The sequence below is a fragment of the Lonchura striata genome, chromosome 32, assembly GCF_046129695.1.
Source record: "Lonchura striata isolate bLonStr1 chromosome 32, bLonStr1.mat, whole genome shotgun sequence".
NCBI classification, from domain to species: Eukaryota; Metazoa; Chordata; class Aves; order Passeriformes; family Estrildidae; genus Lonchura; species Lonchura striata.
Genome location: NC_134634.1, coordinates 4,369,971 through 4,392,563, shown reverse-complemented (window position 1 = coordinate 4,392,563; position 22,593 = coordinate 4,369,971). Strand labels below are relative to the sequence as shown.

At 58.7% G+C, this 22,593-nt stretch overlaps 4 protein-coding genes across 5 annotated transcripts; 2 read left to right on the top strand and 2 right to left on the bottom strand.

Annotated features, from left to right (window-relative positions):
- Nucleotides 1-968: 968 nt before the first annotated feature.
- On the bottom strand, nt 969-5,143 carry BAG4 (BAG cochaperone 4). The gene is made up of 4 exons (XM_021535854.2): nt 5,094-5,143; nt 3,604-3,843; nt 2,650-2,895; nt 969-2,290 (listed from the first exon to the last, which is right to left on the bottom strand). The coding sequence occupies exons 1-4, from the start codon at nt 5,139-5,141 to the stop codon at nt 1,805-1,807; spliced, it is 1,020 nt and encodes a 339-aa protein (XP_021391529.1). The 5' UTR covers nt 5,142-5,143; the 3' UTR covers nt 969-1,804.
- A 138-nt stretch (nt 5,144-5,281) lies between these two features.
- Nucleotides 5,282-8,030, top strand: LSM1 (LSM1 homolog, mRNA degradation associated). 2 transcript variants are annotated; one of them, XM_021535852.3, is made up of 4 exons: nt 5,282-5,394; nt 5,561-5,629; nt 6,102-6,217; nt 6,741-8,030. In XM_021535852.3, the coding sequence occupies exons 1-4, from the start codon at nt 5,349-5,351 to the stop codon at nt 6,909-6,911; spliced, it is 402 nt and encodes a 133-aa protein (XP_021391527.1). In that variant the 5' UTR covers nt 5,282-5,348; the 3' UTR covers nt 6,912-8,030. The 2 variants fall into 2 exon arrangements, with proteins under 2 accessions (XP_021391527.1, XP_021391528.1); XM_021535853.3 differs by lacking the exon at nt 5,561-5,629.
- Nucleotides 8,031-10,580: 2,550 nt separating this feature from the next.
- STAR (steroidogenic acute regulatory protein) lies at nt 10,581-13,407 on the top strand. Its single transcript, XM_021535851.1, has 7 exons — nt 10,581-10,644; nt 11,587-11,700; nt 11,928-12,055; nt 12,137-12,295; nt 12,708-12,892; nt 13,076-13,169; nt 13,300-13,407. The coding sequence occupies exons 1-7, from the start codon at nt 10,581-10,583 to the stop codon at nt 13,405-13,407; spliced, it is 852 nt and encodes a 283-aa protein (XP_021391526.1).
- A 646-nt stretch (nt 13,408-14,053) lies between these two features.
- ASH2L (ASH2 like, histone lysine methyltransferase complex subunit) lies at nt 14,054-22,227 on the bottom strand. The gene is made up of 16 exons (XM_031506744.2): nt 22,183-22,227; nt 21,945-22,011; nt 21,459-21,604; nt 20,718-20,806; nt 20,319-20,413; nt 20,134-20,229; nt 19,817-19,912; nt 19,531-19,606; nt 17,551-17,644; nt 16,657-16,874; nt 16,293-16,460; nt 16,018-16,211; nt 15,576-15,668; nt 15,356-15,454; nt 14,980-15,039; nt 14,054-14,612 (listed from the first exon to the last, which is right to left on the bottom strand). Exons 3-16 carry the CDS (start codon nt 21,575-21,577, stop codon nt 14,505-14,507), a joined length of 1,605 nt encoding a protein of 534 aa, XP_031362604.1. The 5' UTR covers nt 21,578-21,604; nt 21,945-22,011; nt 22,183-22,227; the 3' UTR covers nt 14,054-14,504.
- Between the last annotated feature and the right edge of the window lie 366 nt (nt 22,228-22,593).

Below are 22,593 nucleotides of genomic sequence, written 5' to 3'. Positions count from 1 at the left end.
GGCCCAGCTGTGACACACTGGTCCTGTGTGGAGGAGGCAGCAGGTAGGGATGGGTTACAGCAGAGTTTCCTGCAGGCTGAGGTGTGGGATGTGTGCCTGATCCCTGATCACAGCCCAGTTTTGGGGGAAACACATGAAACCCAGCCAGGGATACTGGAGTGTCCCAGGCAGCCACGCCGTGCCATGGCGCTGTGGGATCCCCACGCCCTGCAATGATAACCTGCCATTTCAGCCCACTTCTTCATGTTCTCTCATGGGCTTTTCTCTGGGGATTTACGTAACCCTCTACCAAGGAGGCAGGGACAAGCAATATTGTTGAGGAATATCCTACCTGGATGGGTTCAGCTGATGGGGGAAGGGGGGGCACTCATGGAGGCTCACCAGCACAGTGGCAGGGCAGCACGCTCTGAGTGCTGTGAGTTACTGACCTCCCAGTACAGCCATGGGCCCCAGGAGGCACTGGCCAGGCTGGAAGCACAGAACAGCTCAGCCTGGCTGCTCCCTGCCCGACACAAAATGCAGCAGCAGCTGAGCCCTTCCCTGTCCCACGACATCCAGCTGGCTCCCAGCTCGCTCCAGACGTGGCTGGCTGTGCAGGCTGACCACACGTGGTCATGGACACAGCCAGTGAGCTCCAAAGGTCATCCTGTGCCCGCAGCCCTGTCTGGGAATGTGGGATCTGCCAGCTGCCTCCGGCTGACTGGCAGCACACAGAGCATGGCCAGGGCACTTCCCAGCCCCAGGCATCCTAAATCCCTTCCAGACCCTCTTCCACACCAGCCTTAGAGCCACAGCTGGAGGCTCCTGGAGCATCTACACTGCCTGGGAGGCAATGGGGCACCCTGGCACCCCAGAACAGCCTTCTCAGATATCCCATTCACCCCTGACCTCAGCACCACTCCAGACAGCCTGGAGTCACAAAACCTTCCCACCACTTCTCTTCAAAGAAAAAGAGACTTTGAGACATCTCAATTACAAAATACATTTCAAACTCAGGTGTCACACATAGCACTGAGCTGCTGTGCAGGTGGAAACCAGGAGGCTGGAACAGACAGCTGTTCCCTTCCCATGGTGCTGCACAGTGGGACACAGAACTCGCAGGATGGAGAGGGACATGAAACAGGATTCTGACCCAAGTGACCTGGAAATCACTTCCAAGCACCCTGGTTCTTTCCTTGACTTGCACTTCTCCTTTCCAGTGGCAGAACTGGGATTTCCAGTCTGTTCCCATGCCCACAGGGACACCCCACACTGGCCCTGCACCACACAGGAGGAACAGCACAACGTGACATGTGCCAGCAGAGTCCCTCCCTCCAGCACTTCAGTGCTGCTCCTTGAGTGCACCAAACCCTAACAACCCCTATGGGGACACATGAGGTTTATGGCAAGGGAGCTGAAGCTGAAATTACAGGCAGTGAGGACAAGCCCAGAGTCTTGGTTGGTGGCTGCACATTGCAGCACATCTGAGCAGTGTTTGAAGACTGGCTGTGGCTGTAGGAGGCACCCAGAGATTGGGCCCGGCCTGGGGAACTCTGTACACAACCCCACAGGGCCCCATCCTTGGCCCAGTTCTCCTCAGCATCCTCATTAAATACTTTTGCTGCTTCAAACCTCTTCTCTGTCCTTTGCTGAGTTGTTTGCTGGGGCTGGGCTTCTGGGCTGGCTTTTTGGTGGGTTTGATTTGATTTGTTAACTCCGGGCTTATTGCTATTCCATTGTCAATAGTGCGTAGCAGAAAGAGCTGAGATTTAAGAGAACTCTTTGGAACCTCAACCACAGGCTGTGTGTTGTGGTTCTTGTGCTTTCACAATCCCTTTCTTTCCAGTTTTTCCAGTATGGCCTGAATTCTGTGGACGGACTCTTTCCTGGCCTGCCGGACACTGTCCTGGCCCCCAGTCTCAACGGAATCCAGCTCCAGCAGCAGCTTGGTCAACATCTCCTCCAGCAGTCGGTAGGATTTATCTGTCTTTTTCCCTACAAATTCGTCCACCTCTTCCTCCAGCTGTTCAGCCTCCCCCATCACGTGGAGGATCCTCTGAATCTCCGGCTGCATGGCTGCAGGACTCGTGGCAGGCTGGTCAGCAGGTTTGAAGCCCAGCTCCTGGCTCCTGGCCATGGGCTTGCGAGCAGCGAGGTCATAGAGCTGGGGCTGGGCACTGTACTGCACCCGGGGCTGGCACGGGGCAGGCTTGGCCGCCCTGTGCTCGTTCACTGGCCCCGAGAGCCGCTGGTTGCCATCAGAATAGTAACTGTGCTGGCTGGGGCTTTGCTCAGGTCTGTAGACAGAGTCCTGCAGACAGAGGGAGAAAACATCTCTAAGTGCATTTCCCTTCAACCCGGAGGTTTCCGCTCTCATCCTGCGCCAAACAGCAGACAGGGCTGGGGACGCTGGGGACAGGGACCTGTGCTCTGCTCCCATGTCAGAAAGAGAAAGCCCAGCAAGGGGCACCTGCCCAGAGCAGTCTGAGCCCTGAACCCCCCAACAGGGCTGCTACTGCCAGGCACCAAAAACATGGAGTCACTTAATCCCTGATCCAACCTGGCCTGTCAGACCCATTTCAAGACCCACCCCAGGACATCTTGTCCTTCCAGTACTTTATGGAATTGCAGCCAGGGATTTAAGTCTTCTGCATGCACACAGGACCTCACCTGTCCCTGTGACTCCCAGGTGGGAGGGTGGGAAGCAGCCCCGCTGCTGGTCCAGGATGGGTGTGAATCCGAGACGTAGAGGCTGCCGTGCCCCGAGGCGGGCCAGGCGTAGCGAGGCTGCGCCCCATAGCCAGAGTGGGGGCCCCACGTGTCCTCCAGGGCTCTGGGCTGTGGCACCAGGCCCTGCCCCGTGAGCCCTGTGCTGCTGTCCCCGTATGGATACTGCGGCACTGGCATTCCTGGGGTCTGCACAGACAGGGAAACAGGCGTTACAGAGGGGTCACTGCCAGCCCTGCCCCCTCACACAGCCCTGGGAGCTGGGACGGGCATTGCAGGGGGGTCACTGCCAGCCCTGGGAGCTGGGACAGGCATTGCAGGGGGTCATTGCCAGCCCTGGGAGCTGGGACAGGCATTACAGGGGGTCACTGCCAGCCCTGTCCCCTCACACAGCCCTGGGAGCTGGGACGGGCATTGCAGGGGGTCACTGCCAGCCCTGTCCCCTCACACAGACCTGGACAGGCATTGCAGGGGGGTCACTGCCTGCCCTGGGAGCTGGGACGGGCATTGCAGGGGGGGGTCACTGCCAGCCCTGTCCCCTCACACAGCCCTGGGAGCTGGGACAGGCATTGCAGGGAGATCATTGCCAGCCCTGTCCCCTCACACAGACCTGGACAGGCATTACAGGGGATCACTGCCAGCCCTGTTCCCTCACACAGCCCTGGGAGCTGGATGGAACGGCTGCAGCTCAGGTTGGCTGCCCAATTCCCACTTTCCCAGCCCAAAAGCTGAGGGTTTCCAAAGAACAGGGTGACCACCAGTTTTGGTAAGATTAAAGCAGGCAGGACAAGACACTCCAGAGCCACGGGCACCCCCAGCCCACCAGAGCCTTTTCCCCCTGCACAGCCCCACGACACGTCCCGGGCACCACTCGTGCCGCGCTGGCAGTGCCCTTACCTGTGGCGGGGAGTAGCTGGGGGCCTGCTGCCTGCGGAGGGCCGAGCCCTCGGGGGGACACTCCGGGGGGCCGTAGCTCCAGGCGGGAGCGGGCGACGGGGGCCGGTAGAGGCCCGCGGGCTCCGGGGGGTAGGGGCTGCGCGCGGGCCCCGAGCAGTAGAAGCCCCGTGCCTGCGGCAGGCTGGCGTAGTGCGGGTACGGGGGGCTGTAGGCTCCGTTGGCATAGGGAGAATCCATGGCCTGGGGACAAGGGAAGAGCACAGGGAAGGTGACGGGACATGGACACAGGCAGAGGTGCTCCAGGAACAAGGTCTGGCCCTTCCTGCATTGAACCAGGGGGTTCCTTTGCCCTCAAGTGATCTGCCCCAGTTTTAGGCTTTCCTGGTCTAACCTGGCTGTACCAGGTCTAGCACTAAGCTTAACCAGGTCTTGCTCAGCCGAGCTGGGCTCAGGGGGAGGCGTGCAGCCCCTCACAGTGAGCAGCTCCTGGAGGATTCTATGCCAGTACTGCATCACTGACGGGAGGATGGAAAACTCTCCAGAAAAGTTCATTTCCCTGCTGATTCTCAAACAGACGAGCTCTGCCAGCCAGTGTTCAGCTCCTGGAGCTCCTAGAGCTGCAGCTCATGTGCATCTCTGTACGGAAGGTCTGCACACCCAAGGACATCCGAGGGTTTACCGGGATCCATCCCATGTTGTGTAGGGAACTCGAGTTTCCACCTGACAGCAGAGGGGATGTGAAGCACAGGCTTTCAGGAGCTCGGGGAATGACTCCCTGTACCTTCGGGCAAAGCAGTGTTCTGCCCCTGAGCTGCTTCCAGAGCGCAGGCTGTGCAGCCTGTGTGCCGGGATTTATGGAAGGGCTGGAGAAAAACCAAACCAAACCAAACCAGACCAAAGCACGGCTGGAGGGCAGAGCCTGCCCCGGCCGGGCAAAGCCCTTCTCGCCACACGGAATTTGCACGGCAGCCCGAAACGCAGCTGCCATAAACGCCGCAGGTACGGATCCGGGAATGCCCAGCCCCGTGACCGGGGCCCTCCCGCTCCGCAAAGCGCTCCGGGCCCCGCGTTCCCGGGATCCCCGCACGGCACAGGCGCCCGTGAGGCGGCTCCGCCGGCAGCGCCTCCCCGCGCTGCTCTCCGCCCCGTCACACGCCCGGAGGGCTCCGCGAGAAACCGGCGGGGCGGGGGAGGCTCCCGGGGCCCGCCCTGCGCGCCCGTTATCGGGGCAGGGCCGGGCCGAGCGCTGCCGCCCGCCCCGGGAATTGTGCCGATCCCGGGGCCGAGCCCTCCCGGGGCCGAGCCCTCCCGGTGGCCGAGCCCTCCCGGGGCCGTGCCCTCCCGGTGGCCGTGCCCTCCCGGGGCCGTGCCCTCCCGGGGCCGTGCCCTCCCCGGTGGCCGTGCCCTCCCGGGGCCGAGCCCTCCCCGGTGGCCGTGCCCTCCCGGGGCCGAGCCCTCCCGGGGCCGTGCCCGCCCCTCGCCCCCGTTACCTGCGCGGCCGCCGCGGGCGGGCCCGGCCCGGCCGTGCGGGGCTCCATGGTCGCCGCCAAGGCCACGCCCCCGCGCGCCCCGCGCCCAATCGGCGGCCGCTCCCCGCCCTCGCCGGCCAATCGGCGGCGGCCCCGCGCGCACGGCTGGCGCGGCTTAAAAGGGCAGCGGCGGGTGGGCCCCGCCCGCGCGGGCGGTTCCGGGGCGGCGGCGGCGGCGGCGCATGGCGGCGCTTCCGCTGCGGGCGCGGCGGCACCATGAACTACATGCCCGGCACGGCCAGCCTGATCCAGGACATCGACAGTGAGTGTCCCGGGGCGCCCCGCCCCGTCCCCTCCGTGGCCCGCCGGTGCCTGCCCTGCCCCCGGGTCCTGCCCGCGGTTCCCCGTGCGGCGCCCGGACCCCTCTCCCCGTAGCGGGTCCCGGAGCCGTGGGGCCGTGGCCGACCCGCCGCTCTCCTTTCCCGCAGAGAAGCACCTGGTGCTGCTGCGGGACGGGCGGACGCTCATCGGGTACCTGCGCAGCATCGACCAGTTCGGTACGGCCGGGCCGCGGCAGCGCCGGGGATGGCGAGGAGGAGGAGGGAGCGCTGCTTGCCAGTGGGCTTGTGCTGGGGGTTGAACCCCCCCCTCTGTCCCCTGGACCCCTTCTCCCACACCTGGGAGCTCCCCGTCCCGCCCTTGCATCCAGTGCTGGCGCTCTGGCGTCGCTTTCTGGGGAGAAGCAGCCGGGTGATGTTATGTTCGTCCTCCGGGTGATGTTCATCCTCCGGCCAGCACCCCGAGCTTGCAGCACCACCATCGCCATCATCTTCTGTGCTGCGGGGGCCCGGGTGGGCTCGGAGCCGCGGGGTGGGGACAGTGTCGGTAGCTTCGGTGACCCGGCTCCGGGCAGGCACCGAGCGCCAGGGGAGAGCCAGCGCCGGTGCTGCTCCGGTGGGACGGGGGACACTGCTCGGCCACAGTTCGCCGTGGAACGTCGGTGTTTTTCTCTCTGTCTCGTTGCTGCAGCAAACTTGGTGTTGCACCAGACTGTAGAGCGCATCCACGTGGGCAAGAAGTATGGGGACATCCCCCGGGGCATCTTCGTGGTGAGGGGCGAGAATGTGGTGCTGCTGGGGGAAATTGTAAGTGCTCGGCTCCCGCTGCAGTCTGGGCCCGGGCTGGGGGGTTGTGGTCTGCCTGTCTGTCTGTCAGCTCTGAAATGCGGTTGCTGTTGTGGGCTGGAATCGGAGCCACCTCCAGGGCCAGTTTAGGCTGAGCCAGCACAGAAATGCCAGCCTGCATGGCAGGGCAGCCTCCTGCTGCCGCAGCCCCTCTGGGATGACACCAGAACGAAGAACAACGCAGAGGGAGCTGTGGGGAAGCTCCAGCTTGTGTGGCACTGCTGGAGGCTGTCATGCTGGCTGCCTGTTACCTCCCTGCAGACACCACCTGGGATGGGCTCAGGAGGAGCCGAGCGCTGTTTGCTTTGGGGTGCCCAGGAGCCCCTTGCCAGGGCTGTGCTGGGGATCCCTGCCCACATCCCCAGCCCTCAGGGCGCTTCCAGCACCTCTGTTCTCTGTCAGCCCCACCGCTGGCTGCCGCGGGGGCACAGGTGCCCTGCGGTCCAGGGACGCTGTCAGAGCTGAGGGCTCGTTTCTCCTGCAGGACCTGGAGAAGGAGAGCGACACGCCTCTGCAGCAGGTGTCCATCGAGGAGATCCTGGAGGAGCAGCGGGTGGAACAGCAGGCCAAGCAGGAGTCGGAGAAGCTGAAGGTGCAGGCGCTGAAGGAGAGGGGCCTCTCGGTGCCGCGGGCCGACACGCTGGATGAGTACTGAGGTGCTGCCCTTTCCTGCAAGGAGCGAGGGCTGCTCCAGGACCTGCCTGGGCAGGGACAGACTGCCTTGGAAAGGCAGGTTTCATTTTCAGATTGTATTTTCTGTGGTGCTGGTAACTGCACACAAATCATGCCCTTAGTCTCCTTCTGGAGAAGGAGATGAGGAGGGCCCAGTGCACTGGGAGTGCAAGCATTTGTGTTTGGGAGGCAAATCACTGCTCCTTGGCTTTGTTTGCTTTTTCCTCCTCACGTGACTTTGGGTGAGAGTTTTCCTTGACATGTAAATAAATCCTTGAACCTGACATTGATGGCTTTCCGGTATTCTGGTCCTGGCAGTTCCCCCTCTCTCAGGATGAGCACTCCTCAGGCTAGCTCTTGTCCCCTCTGTGTGCTGTGCAGGGACAGACAGGCCCCCTGGTCCAGCCATGGGCTGGGCTCACTCTGAGAGAACACTGGAGCCCAAGGCAAGATCCTGCTCTGGGCTGGGGAGCAGAACCTGGGTACCCCCGTACCCCAACACAGACCACTCGTACCCCCCAGCTAGGCTGTGCCACTCCCCTGCAGCTGAGCCTGCTAATTACCAGCTGAAAGCACTAATTACCTGCTGGTGAAGAGCTGCTGCACCTGGGACACGGCAGAGCCTGGAGCTCCAGCCCCTCCTGGCCTCGCTGCTGGGGGAGCTGCTGCAGCTGTACCAGGCTGGAGAGTCCTTTGCCCCGTGTGTCCCGGCCCTCCCTGGGGAGGAGAGTCCTTGGCCTCGGGGCTGGCTTTGGGCAGCTGCCAGGCCCCAGGAGCCTCCTGGGTGTGGGCAGGGAAGGGCAAACCTCGGCAGGCACAGTCCCTGTGGAACCTCGGGCAGTGGGAGTTCTTTGGGTGAAGAGTTCCTGCTGGGGGGCAGAGAACAAACAGCTCTGCTTGCTGGGGCTGAGCACAGCTGCCCTGGAGAGCTGACAGCTGTTGTGGCCACTGCTGGCCCCCTCTCACTGGCCCAGGGACCACTTGCTTTGGTGGGAAACATTTCTGCCCCGTTGGGCTTGAGTGGGTGTTGTGGATAGCAAAAGTTTAAACAAAGAAATGCTATTTCTTGTTCTAACAGAATTTAATAAAAGGCATTTATGGAGCTGGCGCCTGTGGCTGGAAAGTCTCTGGCAGGTGGGGATGGCTCTTTGGGGGTGTTTTTGCTGTCCCTGTTTGTTTGGCAGTGTTTTGGGGTGAGGGGGGATCAGGGCAGCGATGCCTGGGGGGAGGCAAGGGCTGCCCAGCCCCGGTGGTGGGGTCCCAGCCCTGCAGCCCAGGGCTTTGGGGGTGTGGGGAGCTGGTGGGGGTCAGGACATGGGCTCACTTTGCTGCTCTTGAGCCCATTATCTTATCAGGGCGTCGGGTCGACCTCTGTGGCACCAGGGGCTGTGGTTTGTCTCTGCTCTCCAAATAGCACCACAGGCAGCCTTGGGATGGGGGGACACCCTGGCCGGGCTGCTGCAGGAGGGACAGGGTCACCCCGACAGCCACCTCTGCTGCAGCCCTGCTGTGGGAACGGGCTGGGAGAGGGGAATGCGCTCGGAGGGGGCTGGGCTGGGCAGGGTGGGGGGTCAGGGCACCCTCAGGGCTCTTGGGTCCCTCAGCCTCCAGGCCCTGGTGCGGCTCCGGTGCCTTTGGTTGGCATCATTGTGGTTTTGTACATTTGTGAACGTTTGTACTTCAAGCCCTATTAGGTGAATGCAAGTGGAGCTGTGTGGTGACTTTGTGCAGGAGCCTGGGGGTGCCTCAGGGGGCTGTGGGGGCTGGGGTGTCCCAGTTAACCAGATCCCCCTGAGGGTTCTGAGTGCTTTTTGGGGTCTGTGTCCTGCTTTGGGGTGTGGCCACCTGCAGCATTTCCTCACCAGCACGGTGTGGCTGTGCCCGTGTCCCCTCCTGAGGGCACAGCTGGGGTCGTGCCCCTCCAGCCCGGAGCCAGAGGGGCGGCTCTGCACGGTTTGTTTTGGTTCTTCTCACAAACAACTGCGTGGCCTTGTGCCGAGGCCGGGAGCGGCGGCTCCATCCGGGAAAACAGCCCTGGATCACTCAGAGCCTGGGGCTCCCCGGGGCTGTGTGTGCCTGCTCCTGGGGCAGGGGACTGCACTGGGATGGGACTGGGAGAGCTGGGGTGGGACTGGGACTGCGAGGGCTGGGGCAGTGCACAGCACTGGGGTGGGACTGGGAGGGCTGGGGCAGTGCACAGCACTGGGGTGTCTCTGGTGGCCCCAAACACCCAGACCTGTCACTGCTCTGCGTGTGCTTGGCCAGAGCTCTGGGCTGGACACTCCTGGCTGAGACTCAGGGGTTCCAAACCCTCCTGGGTCTCCCTCTCCCCATGTGCAGGGAGATGGGAGCAGGTGGGTGAAGCCCAGAGGTGGGGAGAGCTGTGGCATCACCCGGGAATCACACCTGTGGGAGCATGGCTGCAAAGAGGAATTCCCAGTAAAGGTTTTGGAAAGGGATGGTGCAGTTTCTGCCTCCTCCTGATGCCTCCAGCACCTCCCTCTAACCCCACACTGCTGACCTGAGCCTGAGGTATTTTCTGGCACACAGTGGAGGATGGCAGCCCTGACAATACAGAGGAACATCCCGTGGGGCAGCAGGACCCTTCTGGAGGGCAGGTGGGACTCAAATCATCTCAGGAAAGCTGGGGACAGGCTGGGGGAGACAAAGGGCTCCCTGGGGCCGGGCTGCTGGCACAGTGAGGGGGTGACCCCCCCCGGGCCAAGCTGTTGAAATGGGGGAGCAAGGTCAGGCTCCCTGCAGGAGGGTGCAGGGGCTGACGTCAAAGGAAGCAGCTGTAATTCACAGGTTCCTGGGAGTGCTGGTCTCCAAGCCGTAATTCATCCCAGAAATGTCATTTCAGCCTTGAGCATTATCGCTGCTCTGCTGTGTCCCACTGCTGGGGCAGATAACGGGGCCCAGGGAGTAGGGGGCTGCCTGGGGCTGCCCCTCACTTCAGTCCCAGGCTCAGCAGCTCGATGTATTTCATGTTGTGTTTTATGGGCTGTCCTGGTTCTTGTGCACAGCGTGTGCAGAGGCTCAGCCTGGCTTGTTATTCCGCAATAGTTGTGCTGTGAGAGGGTGTCATCCAAAGTGATCCCTTATTATCCATTGTTACCCATCACATTTGGACTCAGTGACCTTGGAGGACTTTTCCAGCCTCAATGACTGTGCCACTGTGCTGGTCTGTCACCTGTCACAGGTGGTGATCATGCTGTGAGCCCCAGGTCCATCCCTGCAAGGACGGCCTGCCAGGCAGGGCAGGAGCTGCTCGGGGGGCTCTGCCCACCCGTGCCCCCCGGGCTGGGGGTGCTGGGGGTGCTGCGCTGTCCCCGCACGCTCCCAGCCCCGTGCGCTGCCCGCGGCCCCGGCGGGCGCGTGGGGAGCCGGGGCTGGCCTTGGCCCGCGGGGCCCGGCCCGGAGTGACGGCTCTTATCTCCGGCTGACGGGGCAGAATCCTTCAGCCCCGCGTACTTAAGGCCGTGCACGGCGGGGCCAGGGCAGAGCAGCGCTGGGCGCAGACGGACGGACACCGCGGCCACCACTGCAGCCACCACCACTGCGGCCACCACCACTGCCAGTGTCACTGGAGCCACTGCCTCTGCCACAGCCAGCGCCACTGCCCAGCCCACGGCTCCGACCCCGCAGGGAGATGCTGCCAGCCACGTCCAAGCTCTGCGCCGCCATCTCCTACCGCCACCTGCGCAACATGACCGGTGAGTCCGGCTGCGGCCCGGGGCAGCCCCTGTCCGGCTGTCTGGGGCAGGATGGAGCCGGGGCAGCCCCTGTCCGGCTGTCTGGGGCAGGATGGGGCTGGGGCAACCCCTGTCCGGTTGTCTGGGGCAGGATGGGGCCGGGGCAGCCCCTGTCTGGTTGTCTGGGGCAGGATGGGGCCGGGGCAGCCCCTGTCCGGCTGTCTGGGGCAGGATGGAGCTGGGGCAGCCCCTGTCCGGCTGTCCGGGGCAGGATAGAACTGAGGCAGCCCCTGTCCGGCTGTCTGGGGCAGGATGGAGCCGGGACAGCCCCTGTCTGGCTGTCTGGGGCAGGATAGAACTGAGGCAGTCCTGTCTGGCTGTCTGGGGCAGGATGGAACTGAGGCAGCCCCTGTCTGGCTGTCTGGGGCTCAGGGATTCTCTTCCCCCTGCCACAGGCAGAGTTTCTGACAAAAGTTTATTAGAGAAGCTCCTGTTGAATCACAGGCTCCAGAAAGGACTCTCTTTCTATCTAAACTCCTCAGAGTGGTGACTGGGGCCTCGGCAATGTTCTGCCCACTCTGTAGCATGCTGGGTTCTGTGATCTACCATCCCTGAAACCCTGAGCCCTGTCACTGGGACCTGAGGGGCTGGCTCATGTCCCTGTGACCAGTTCAGGGTCCCAATCCCTCTGGCTGTGAGGGTTTTTGTGCTCCATTTCCATGCTCTTTCCTGGGCACCTGCACGATGCTCCTCAGTGTTTTTACTGCTGCATGGCTGGAGCCAAGCTCAGGATTGCTCAGGACAGCCTACCCCAGGGCAGTGTGATGGCAACCAGCTACTCCCTGTGTCTGTAGGGACACCAAGACAGTGACAAGTGGGGACTTTTCCATGTTTAAATTGGGGAAAAGCCCACGGCTGGGCCCGGGCAGTGTGGAGCTGTGGGTGACACACTCTCTCCCCCAGGTCTGAGGAGACAAGCCGCTGTGGCCATCAGCCAGGAGCTGAGCAGGCTGGCCAGCCGCAGCCCAGGACCCAGCACCTGGATCCACCAGGTGCGCAGGAGAAGCTCCTTGCTCAGTAAGTGACACCTGAGGGGTCTGTTCCTTCCTGCTGGGGAGAGACCCTCACAGGCTGGGGAAAAACCTGCTTGAGGGTGGGCTGTGCTTCTGCTGAGCCACAGGCAGAGTGGGAACTGGGTGTAACCCCCATCCCCTGGGCACAGAGAAAGGTACTTGGTGCAGGTAAAGCTCACCTGGCACACTACACTGCTCTTGCTCAGCCCTGCCTTTGTCTGGTGCTGGCAGGCTCAAGGCTGGAGGAGAAACCCTTCAGCGAGATGCAAATGTCTTACATCAAGCAAGGAGAGGAGGCCCTGCAGAAATCCCTAAGAATCCTGGAGGACCAGGACGACTGGAAGACAGAGACGGTGGCGGTGGGTGCTCTGCCCGTGGTGCTGCCTTGGAGCCCTCCCCTGTGAGCAGCTCTGGTGGCAACTCTGCCATCCCCTCCGCAGGGTAACGGAGACAAAGTGCTGAGCAAGGTGCTGCCGGACGTGGGGAAGGTGTTCCGGCTGGAGGTGGTGGTGGACCAGCCCCTGGACACGGTGTACGGAGAGCTGGTGGACAACATGGAGCAGATGGGAGACTGGAACCCCAACGTCAAAGAAGTCAAGGTAGGAGATGTGTGTCATTCCTGTCACAGCCAGCCCATTGCCTGCTGCAGGTGGAGAGGAGGTTTTGCAGTATCTGTGCTGCTCCTGCAGCTGGGGGGAGTCTGGAGCAGCTTCTCTGTGACTAATTCTGCAGGAAAGGCACTTTCTGCAAGGAGCTGCCAGTTCTGTTGGAAACTGGGGCTGATCTGGGGAAGAAATAGACCCAAGGGACAAGGAATCACAGGCAGTAAGGGAATAGCTTTTCACTCAGGAATTGAAAACAGTTCTCACCTGGGGGTGAGCAAGTATTGGGAATTATTGCCACTGTCAAGTCTTTGTCAGACCCTGTATCTGAACAGCTGGTAACCAATGGCATCTTTTAGCTGTGCTTGCAGTAAACACTTCAAATGAAAGTTTTAACTCTAAACTGCAGATTCTGGAGAAGATTGGGAAGGACACGGTGATCACCCATGAGAAGGCGGCCGCGACCCCGGGGAACATCGTGGGGCCGCGGGACTTTGTGAGTGTCCGGTGCTCCAGGAGACGCGGCTCCACCTGCGTCCTGGCCGGGATGTCCACCACCTACGGGGCCATGCCCGAGCAGGAGGGCTTCATAAGGTACCTGCTCAGCCCAGCTGGGCGTCTGCAGGAGGAGACTCCCTCAGAGCACAAGGGTTTTACTGCGGGCTCAGGGTCGCTGCGTTTCTATGGGCAGCAGGAGCTGCTGCAGAAACCCCAAAGTGCATTTATCAGGCTGAAAAGTCCAAGTTTGGGTCTGACCTGGGCCTCTCTCCCCACCAGGGCTGAGAATGGTCCCACCTGCATGGTCCTGCGCCCACTACCCGGCAGCCCCTCCCAGACCAGGCTCACCTGGCTGCTCAGCATCGACCTCAAGGTACCTGGGGCTGGGGGAGCTGGGGAATGTGGGGGAGCCAGGGGTTGTGCAGGAACCAGGGAATGTGTGGGATCCAGGGGCTCTGGGGAGGCTGGTTCTGCTCACAGGCTGTGTCTGCTCCTCTCCCCAGGGGTGGCTGCCCAAGACCATCATCAACCAGGTCCTGTCCCAGACACAGGTGGACTTTGCCAAACACCTGCGGCAGCGCCTGGCCCGGCCGGTGCCTGCGGCCTGCTGACCACGGCTGCTGACCACAGCTGCTGACCACCCCGTGCAGGGCTTCCTTCAGGGGACAAGTACAGAATCTTGTCACTTCAATTAGCCAAGGCCTTTAATAGCAGACTCCACTAATTAATACATAGCTACACTCAATAAATATAAAGGTTTATTTATTGAAGCTCACTGTGGAAATGCAGGACTAAAAATTTAATTCCTGCAGTTGCTTAACTGAGCACGTGCTGGCCCAGTCAGCCACCCTCCCTAATTACTTTCAATGAATAAAGCTTTAATTAGTGCTGTCTACAATTAAAGGCCTAATTAGTTATTAGGGAGACAGCTGACTGAGAAGGTACATCCGCAGTGAGGCAAACACAAGCCTGACTGAACCTCAACTTTTACTCTCCCAAAAGTCAAACACAGCACTTACTTAAGAATTTTGTTTCCTCTCCTCCTCAAAGCAGCTCTAATTTATTTTTCCTGTACCAACATGTAAGAAGTGTCAAACTATTTATTCACCCAAAGCTCTGCAATGATGATCATTAGCAGGAGGCCCTATGTAACTCCTGTGCACAGGAGATCTTCAGCTCAAAAGATCTCCAAGCATAGCTACTTTGAGTTTCTATGTCACTTCTAACAATTTACAAGACCAAAACAAGAATAAAAAGAAGAGTTAAAGCCTTTATTTTTAAACTGGTTTCCAGTCTGTGGGGAAAAAAAATACAGTTTGGACAGAAGCCCAAATTTCACTCTTACATGCAGCCGTATTGTTCCAACAGAGCCGTCCTGGCTGGGAGCTGTTGGCCACCATCAGCCAAACACACCTGAGCACAGGGGTCACTGCAGCCACACCTGGCAGGTCCAGCACACCCTGACCCGTCACAGCCGGGAGAAGGTTCCTCAACACCCCCCTCTCCAGCAAGTGACACCCTCACGGTATTGGGGGCTCCCAGAGAGGCCCCACAGGAGCACAAAACCCCCCAGAAGTGCCCCCGGGGCAGTGGGGAGGTGTGAGCACACACACAACACCTGCCAGCCAGGGCTGCATCCACTCGGGGTCCTTGGCTGATCGCTGCGAGAGATGGATGCTCCTCTGCAACAACGCCACGCTGCTGGGCTTTATGGCTCCCAGGGCGGGCTCCTCCTGCCATCCACCTCGGTCTCCACATGGTACAGGACATCAGCCAGCGTGTGCTCCACCACGGCCCCCCAGCCCATGTCACTCATCTGCAGAGGGAAGCACAGTTAGCCCCACTCCTGGACAAGGAGGGACCATCCCAGGGCTGTTTCCCTCCTCAAACAGTAGTGGCAGGGGGGAAATTCCAAGTGTTGCCTTGAACAACAATTCAGCCCCCATACTGACAAATGAGGCTAACACAAGCAACAATCTGTCAAGAGGAACAAGATAACAACACCTACTCTTTAATTTATTTGGATACCTGTCCTTAGCTATTTTTAAACACAATCCTTTTGGCTACACTGTCCAGGTACTGAGACTAAAGGACAGGTACAGGTGTGGTATGAATCACACCAAAACATCTTTGATTTAAACAAAGAGGCTCTCAAATGGGGGGGGAAGCTTCAGTTTACTTACAGGATGGTAAGTGATGTCTCTCGGTGGATACTTGAAATACGGCCCAAAGTTTATAGAAACCTGTGGAACATATATTTTCATAAAATCTAAAAATCCAGGAAAATCTTTTTAGTCTTCCATCCTTGTCCCTTCCTACTCCTGAGCCTCCCCACACCCTGTGCAAACTCACAGGAACAAACATTGCTGATGTTACCTCAGCAATTTGATAATCTTGTTACACGTGTGAATTGCAAGATTGTTCCAGAGTCACTGAAGTGATCCCCACCTTCCCTTTTCACTTAGCAGGCTCCCCGAGTGCCCACACTTTGTGCATGAGCACACTTTGTGTCTGAAACTGATGGATTTAGGAGTTCCCTTTCAGAGACCCCTCACTCACCGTGCAGCCTTTGTACAGAGAGATAGCAGGAAAATAAACCCCCTCAAAGATGTCCTTAAAGGCAACTCCTTGGCTGACACCATTCTTGAAGAATATGATCTGAAAAATGCAGGGTTTTCCCACTGAGGGTGGCTGTCAGGACACAGCAACCCTGACAAGATTAATCCCTGCTCCCCTTCACTCAGGCCAGGCACGTGCTGAAGTGACAGCAATAACTCACCTGGCTTCCAGGGGCTTGCTTTAGGCTCTTCTCTGCTTTGTCCACAAAATCCTTCTCTTCAAAGTACAAGTAGCTTTTGAATTTGATCAAAGCCTGAAACAGCAGCAAACAAAGTCAGGAACAAGCCCAAAATCTGTTACCTGTCACCTGCCCTTCTCTGGGCCAGGTGTGCCTGGTGTCAGAGCACCTGTAAGGAGTGATTCCCACAGCTCAGGCATTTGAGTGCCAGGAAGGGAAGGTGAAAGGAGGTTTGGGCAATCCCATCCAGGAGTATTTTGCTTTCTTGAGACCAACCCTTTGGGCCTCTCCCCCACGAACCACAGAGGTACTGAGAGGCAGGATGGGAAGGATGCACGGAAAGGGGCACAAGTGAGGCCACAGCCACTAGTTTTCCAGTTTTCCATCTGCCAATGCTCAATCCAACAGTGAACCTGCACCTCACCTTGTCTTTATAGGTGTCAGGCAGGGATTTGGCCGTCTCAGTATCCTCTGGAAGGCTGATGTAAAACCCCAGGACATCGCCCTGTCCGTAGCCAGAGGAATAGTGTTTCCCTATGGACTGGTGAAACTTGGTTCCCTTTTTGCTGCGCCAGGAGTAACTGAACTTGTCGTATCCCAGAGGGGCCTGGAGGTTCCCTGTGGAAACAAACGCTTCATGGTGAACACGGGGAGTGCAGCAGGAGCACCTGCTGAGAAATGCTTTGTAAGATTATTTACCCAAGGGCTGTGACCAGCCTAATCTGGCAGCTGTGTCTGGAGGCATCTCATCCATGGAGATTTCGAAGTACCAGGCTCCCTTCCGCACGCCGTGCGAGGCTCGCACCATGGAATAGCCCTTCTCACCAACAACAGTCAGCCTGTCGTCAGAGATCTTCAGCTGGGGAGCTGCAGGGGAGCACACGAGCACACACTTGTGATTTTTAATGGGGTGATGTCAGAAGGCAAGTGGACACACAGAGGTGGATTTCACCACCGCACCTCTGCGAGCAGTGGCACGTGGAACAGCTCTGACAGGTACTGAGAGGTGACAGAGATGCCTCTGGAGGGAAACACAACCTGCACAGATCAACCAGCTCTGTACCTCGGTCATGCAGCGCCAGGAGGACTCGCTCGTACAGGCAGGCTCTGTACAGGTCCCCAGGAATTGGTTTTCCTGCCCAACAGTCCAGCTCCAGCTTTTCTGGGTCGGGTGCGTGGGGGTCGGGCTCGGCCAGGATGTAGCGATATCCGTCCTTGTTGAAGGGGTGCTCCAGAGGGTACCCGTGGGGGGGCAGGCGCTGAGCCGAAAACAGCGGGTCACTGAAACACAGAAACCCACGCTGGCACCTCCAGGTGCTGCCACTTGTCACCCCAGGACAGCCCCCTGCAGAGCTGTCCCTGTGCTCAGGGGCTGCACTCGTGTCTGTGTGAAACGAGCCCAGTCATCCGCTGCAAATCACAGCCTGTGACCCATCCGTGATGTCATCAGTGACACCACAGGGCTCTGGAGAGACCCCCAGACACCCACCCAGGGCAGAGACAGCTGGGAGGCAGCTTAGGGCACCACAAGTGCCACTGTCCCTGATTGGTACCCACCCCTGCACCCATCCCGTGCCCATCCCCACACCCATCCTTGCACCCATCCCCACATCCATCCCGTGCCCATCCCCATCCCCATTCCTGCACCCATCCCCATTCCCATCCCCGCACCCATCCCCACATCCATCCCCACACCCATCCTGTGCCCATCCCCGCACCCATCCCGTGCCCATCCCCGCACCCATCCCGTGCCCATCCCCGCACCCATCCCGTGCCCATCCCCATCCCTGCACCCATCCCCATTCCCATCCCCGCACCCATCCCGTGCCCATCCCCATCCCTGCACCCATCCCCACATCCATCCCCATCCCTGCACCCATCTCGTGCCCATCCCCATTCCAATCCCCATCCCCATCCCCACACCCACCCCTGCCCCCCAGGGCACCTCTGCTCTCACCTCCGGGTTTTCTTGGCCGTGCCCGTGGTCCCCCCGTCCTGCTGCTTGCGCTTGGCCCCTCGGCCCTTCCCGCTGCCCCCGGCAGCCATTCCCCCTGCACACACAAACCAGGCCCACTCAGGAGCTGCAGCCTGCCAGTGCTGCCCGCAGGAATGCCCCGGGAGAGAGGGGCAGAGCAGCCAAACCAAAACCAGCTCCTGGGCTCAGGTGCTTTTGGCCACAGTTAATGTGAACCAGACTTCGGCCACAGTTAATGTGACCCAGACTTCACTGCCAACGAGCACAGAAAGTCCACAGCTTACATGTGGCTTCTGGTCAGCTTTTGAAGTGCCTGAATTTGGAGCAGAAGCTAAAGGAGATTGAGCAGCAAAACAAGCTCAATCTGAGCTTTTCAGGTTTGAATTAAGGATCTTTTTTGTCATTTATAGGCAGCAGCACTGGGATCCACTTCAGGGGCATTATTATTATTATTATTATTGGACATTCCAGTCACAGCCCACATCTATTTCTGCAAAAGCAGCAGAAACCCACCCTACAGCACAGCCACCAAACCAGTGACCCTGTGCTGGAGGAACACTGACACCAACCAGCAAAAAGCACTCAATGTTCAATTTCCATCTACAAAACAAAATACACCTGAGTTGAGGAAAAATGAAAAGCAAGAGGTGTTTCTCTTCAGTACTACTAAAATCAGTTCTATGATTAAGCAGCAAATCAGCCTGAACTCAGCACTCAGTAATAAAACTGAGTGTAGGAAAAGCTGCATGTCAAACTTAATCCAACTACTATCAGCATGCTTCAATAAATTAAATCATACATGCATTTTACCATCCTGCTGTTTCCAAAGATAACACTGCTGATTTATAAGGAAAACTATGGGAATTTCATGTACTGTAGATAAACACCTTCACGAAACACATTCATGTGGTAACTAAAAATCCAGTCAGCTCTTCCATTACCAGCACTCCCTTACAGTGTAAGGGGTCCAAACCATCCAGGGAATGCCATATTCTGCACAAACATGACCTGATCCAGCTGCACTCCCAGATTTCAGTGCAGACAAACATTCAGGCTCTCCAGTTTGTCAACAATTACTAGCCCAAAAAACCAATTACTTGCCCAACAAACCATTGCACTGTAAATTTCAGACCAATTGTTTATGCATTAAAACTACAACATCAGGTCAGCTGATACAGAAAAAAATAAATGTAAGTGTAAAATAAATAAATAAAACCTTTAAATCAGTCAAGTAGGTCAGAATATGGCAATTAAAAGCTTCTAAGTACTAAGATTAAAGACTGGAATTGCTGGTTTGTACTGAAGTCCAATCACATCAGAGCACGCTTCCAGTTTTGATTGACTTTTGCATCTAAGAGAATCGAGCAAGAAAAGCTTTGCAAACAGCAATACTTAAGTTTTAGAAGCTGAAAGGTAAATATTCACCTCCCACAGATGCTCCACCTGCAAGAACAGAAGTGGCACCACACGTTTGTCAGCCTCCCAGAAACCAAGTAAAAACAACCAGTGCATGACATGGAAACAACACACCTGAGATAGCTATTCTACCTTAAAAAGACCTAAATACCTCCTGCCTGTACTACTTGGATGATCTTAATAAAGATATTAATACACAAACCCCATTAACAGCTCATTTACTGCAGCAAGGATGCCCTGAGTACCCTCAGCAAGATGGGAAACCGGAAATCTGAATAACTCAAGGAGATAATTTAAAACCATTCCAGGAACAGAGTGACAAGCTCAGCCTTCAGCAAGCATCTTGATTTATCTGGTCACAGTAAAGAAAGGGCTGGACCTCCCCAAGACACAAAGTTAATCTTTCTATAAAAAGGCACAGTGAGACTGTTCTGAGCATAAGCATAAGCTCAGTTCACAGGACAGTTTAACTGCACAGATGCCCAGATGACTGGGAAATGCAGCTTAGTCCCAAATCCCCAAACCCCTCCTGAGCAAAGAACTTGCCATTTAAGCTTCCACTCGTGGACACGGCGTTGTTCTGTTTCTGGTTGTCATAGGCTGGACCAATATTGGCAAGATCCTGCAGGAGATGGAAGTGCTCTGCTGTACAGACTTGGTCAAAGGGAACACCCCGAGCCTGAGCAGGGCACTCCTCGTGCTGAGGCTCCCACCCACTGCAGGCACAGCACGGGCTCACAGCAGAGATCTGCCCCTTCACAAGCAGAAAGGTACCAGAGGGACCCCCCACGCCCTGTCACTCCCCACCTTCCTCCTGTCTCCCATCACATACCTGGTCTAGAAGCCCAAATTTGGGGTAATCTTCCTCTGGGTCTTTACTGCCTGGGTCTGGATGCTCTTTCACCAGGAACACATCTCTTTCTTTACACTAAAACAGAGGAGTTTTAGTTACACAGGGTAAAATCATAACAAATTCATTAACAAGTGTTTAAATGCCAGTAGTTCCTATTAATACGTGTTAGGTACATCAGTTGCCTAAGAAGCATCAGCATCAGCATCTTCACCCTGTAGCTCCAAGCCCAGCCCTCAGCACACAGAGATATCAGAAACTTGTGGGAATTCTTCCCGGGATTTACCCTCAATCCTTACCATGGTTTTGACAATATTATTGGGCCATGTCATTTTCCCAGGCCTCTGCCGTGTTGTCATACACTCCCAGTATTTATCAATAAAGGGGATAATATCCTGTAGGAACAGAAAACACTTGTGTGAGCTCCTCCTCTTGCTGACACCAGCAGTGACGTGAGCCCACGGCGGTTCCCAAAGAGCCAGACCTTATCCTTGGAGAACATCGTTTTGGGGTGCTCGTCCTGTGTCCTCGACTGCCACGTGAGGTTGGCCAGAGCACTAAGGCACATTTCCTTCAGATCTGAGAAACAAAACACCCCAGGGCTACAGTTACACTTGGTGGGAAAATCACACAGCCGTGTACACAGCGATCAGCCCAACTGCAAAACCTCCCAAATTCTCTCCTGACTCAGCCCTCACTGAACCAGCTACACCATAAATCAGTAGCAAAACATTTTTAGAAGAAGCCACACGTGACTGTAAATATGGGGTTTTGGCTCATTTTCCAGAAGACTCAGCAGAGCCACCCACTGACTTCAGACAAAGCCAACGCTCCAGGATGAGCTCGCACAAAACATCTCCCAAGGAGCTGCTCCCAAACTCACTCGCTTGTTTCCTCAGGAAGTAGGTGTTCCCGCTGTGGTGGCACACGTTGCAGTGGAAGCTGTAGTTGGTCATGAAGGGCAGACACGACCTAGGAAAAAGCAGCTTTGTTAGGGCTGGGTACAGTAATTATCAGGTTAAAGAATCCCAGAATCTGTGAGGTTGGAAAGGCACTCTGGAGACCATGGAATCCAGTCTGTGCCCAATCCCCACCAGTCCCCATCCCAGAGTGCTGAGTGCCACCTCCAGCCCTTCCCTGGACACCTCTCCTTGTGCTGTCCCTGTCCCTGGGAGCAGAGCCCGACCCCTGGCTGTCCCCTCCTGTCAGGGACTTGTGCAGAGCCAGAAGGGCCCCCTGAGCCTCCTTTTCTCCAGGCTCAGCTCCCTCAGCCCCTCCTGGGGCTCCAGCCCCTTCCCAGCTCCATTCCCTGCCCTGGACACACTCCAGCCCCTCAATGTTCTTCCTGGAGTGAAAGAAAATTAACTATTCTTTGCTACAGTGGGTTAAGAAACTAATTATTCCAGGTTAAAAGCAAAGTATTCCCTCCCTTCCTAAAACCACAAACATCTAACAGGCTCAGTGCTATTTCATGGGGGTGCCTTTACTACGGACAAAGATTTATTCACACAACACACCAGTTCCCAAGTATTCAAGGCCATGGGCAGGTCCTTGGGCACTCGGACTCCAAACACTCTACTTTGGCTCCCAAAGGCCCGTGCTGGCCCTGCCAGCCATCACCTACGTGGTGTCGATGCCGAAGGTGTCAGCTGTGAACCACTTGGTGCAGATGCCGCACTGCAGCTCGATCTCGCCCAGCTGCCGCGTGTTCTCCTCGTCCCCCGAGCCCCCCTGGGCATCCATGGCTTCGGCACCGTCCCCGGCAGCGTCCTGGAACCGCAGCAGAGCCAGGGATGCAACAGTGCCTGGGGCAGGCAGGAATCTGCCACCAGGGCACTTCAGAGGGAATAAATCCTTCCCCCAACGCACTGCCGAGCCTGGGATGCAACAGTGCCCGGGGCAGGCAGGAATGTGCCACCAGGGCACTTCAGAGGAAATAAATCCTTCCCCCAAGGCACGGCCGCGCTGCGAGCGGGCCGGAGCTGCTTTGTACGCTCGTGCTGAGGACGAGCCACCCGGCTGCGGTTTAACTTCCATCTCCCGTACGGAAGCGCGGCTGGCGCTGAGGCCGCCCCGGGCCGGCCCAGCCCGAGCGGCCCGCGGCACCTACCAGCGGCTCCTTGCCGTGGGCCGGCTCGGTCTCCAGCGCCGCGCTGCCATCCGCCGCGGCGGCGTCCCTGCAGGGCACAGGGGTCAGGGCCGGGCCCGCGCGGCGGGGCACGGCCGGGCCGGCATCGGCCCGAGGGAGCCCCGGCCCGGGACCCCATCGGCGTTCCCATGGCAGCGGGGCCGGGCCCCGCGGCGCCCGTGCGGCCCGGGGGTTGTGGGCCGCGCAGGGAGGGACCTACCCGGATTCGGCGGCGGCGGCGGGCGGCTCCGGCGGGGCCGGGGGCTCCGGCGGGGCCGGGGGCGGCTCCGGGGGCGGCTCGGCGCCCTCGCCCGCCGCCGCCATCTCCGCGCGCTGCCGCGGGAAGCGCGCGGCTCTCGCGAGACTCGGCGCGCGCGGGGGCGCCGGGCCCCGCCGCGGCCGAGCGCGCCCCCTGCCTGCGGCCGCCGGGAGCGCGGCGCGGGGAGGCGTGACGTCACCACGCGCGGCCGTGACGTCACCCGCCGCGGGCTAGGCGCGGGGCGGGCGACGGGGATGAACCGGGAGCGGCCCCGGGGACCCGGGGGGCCTGAGCGCGTGTCCCCCGGGAAGGACGAGTGCCGCCTCTCCGGGCGGGGGCACCCCCGCTGGCACCGAGATTGGCGTCCACGCG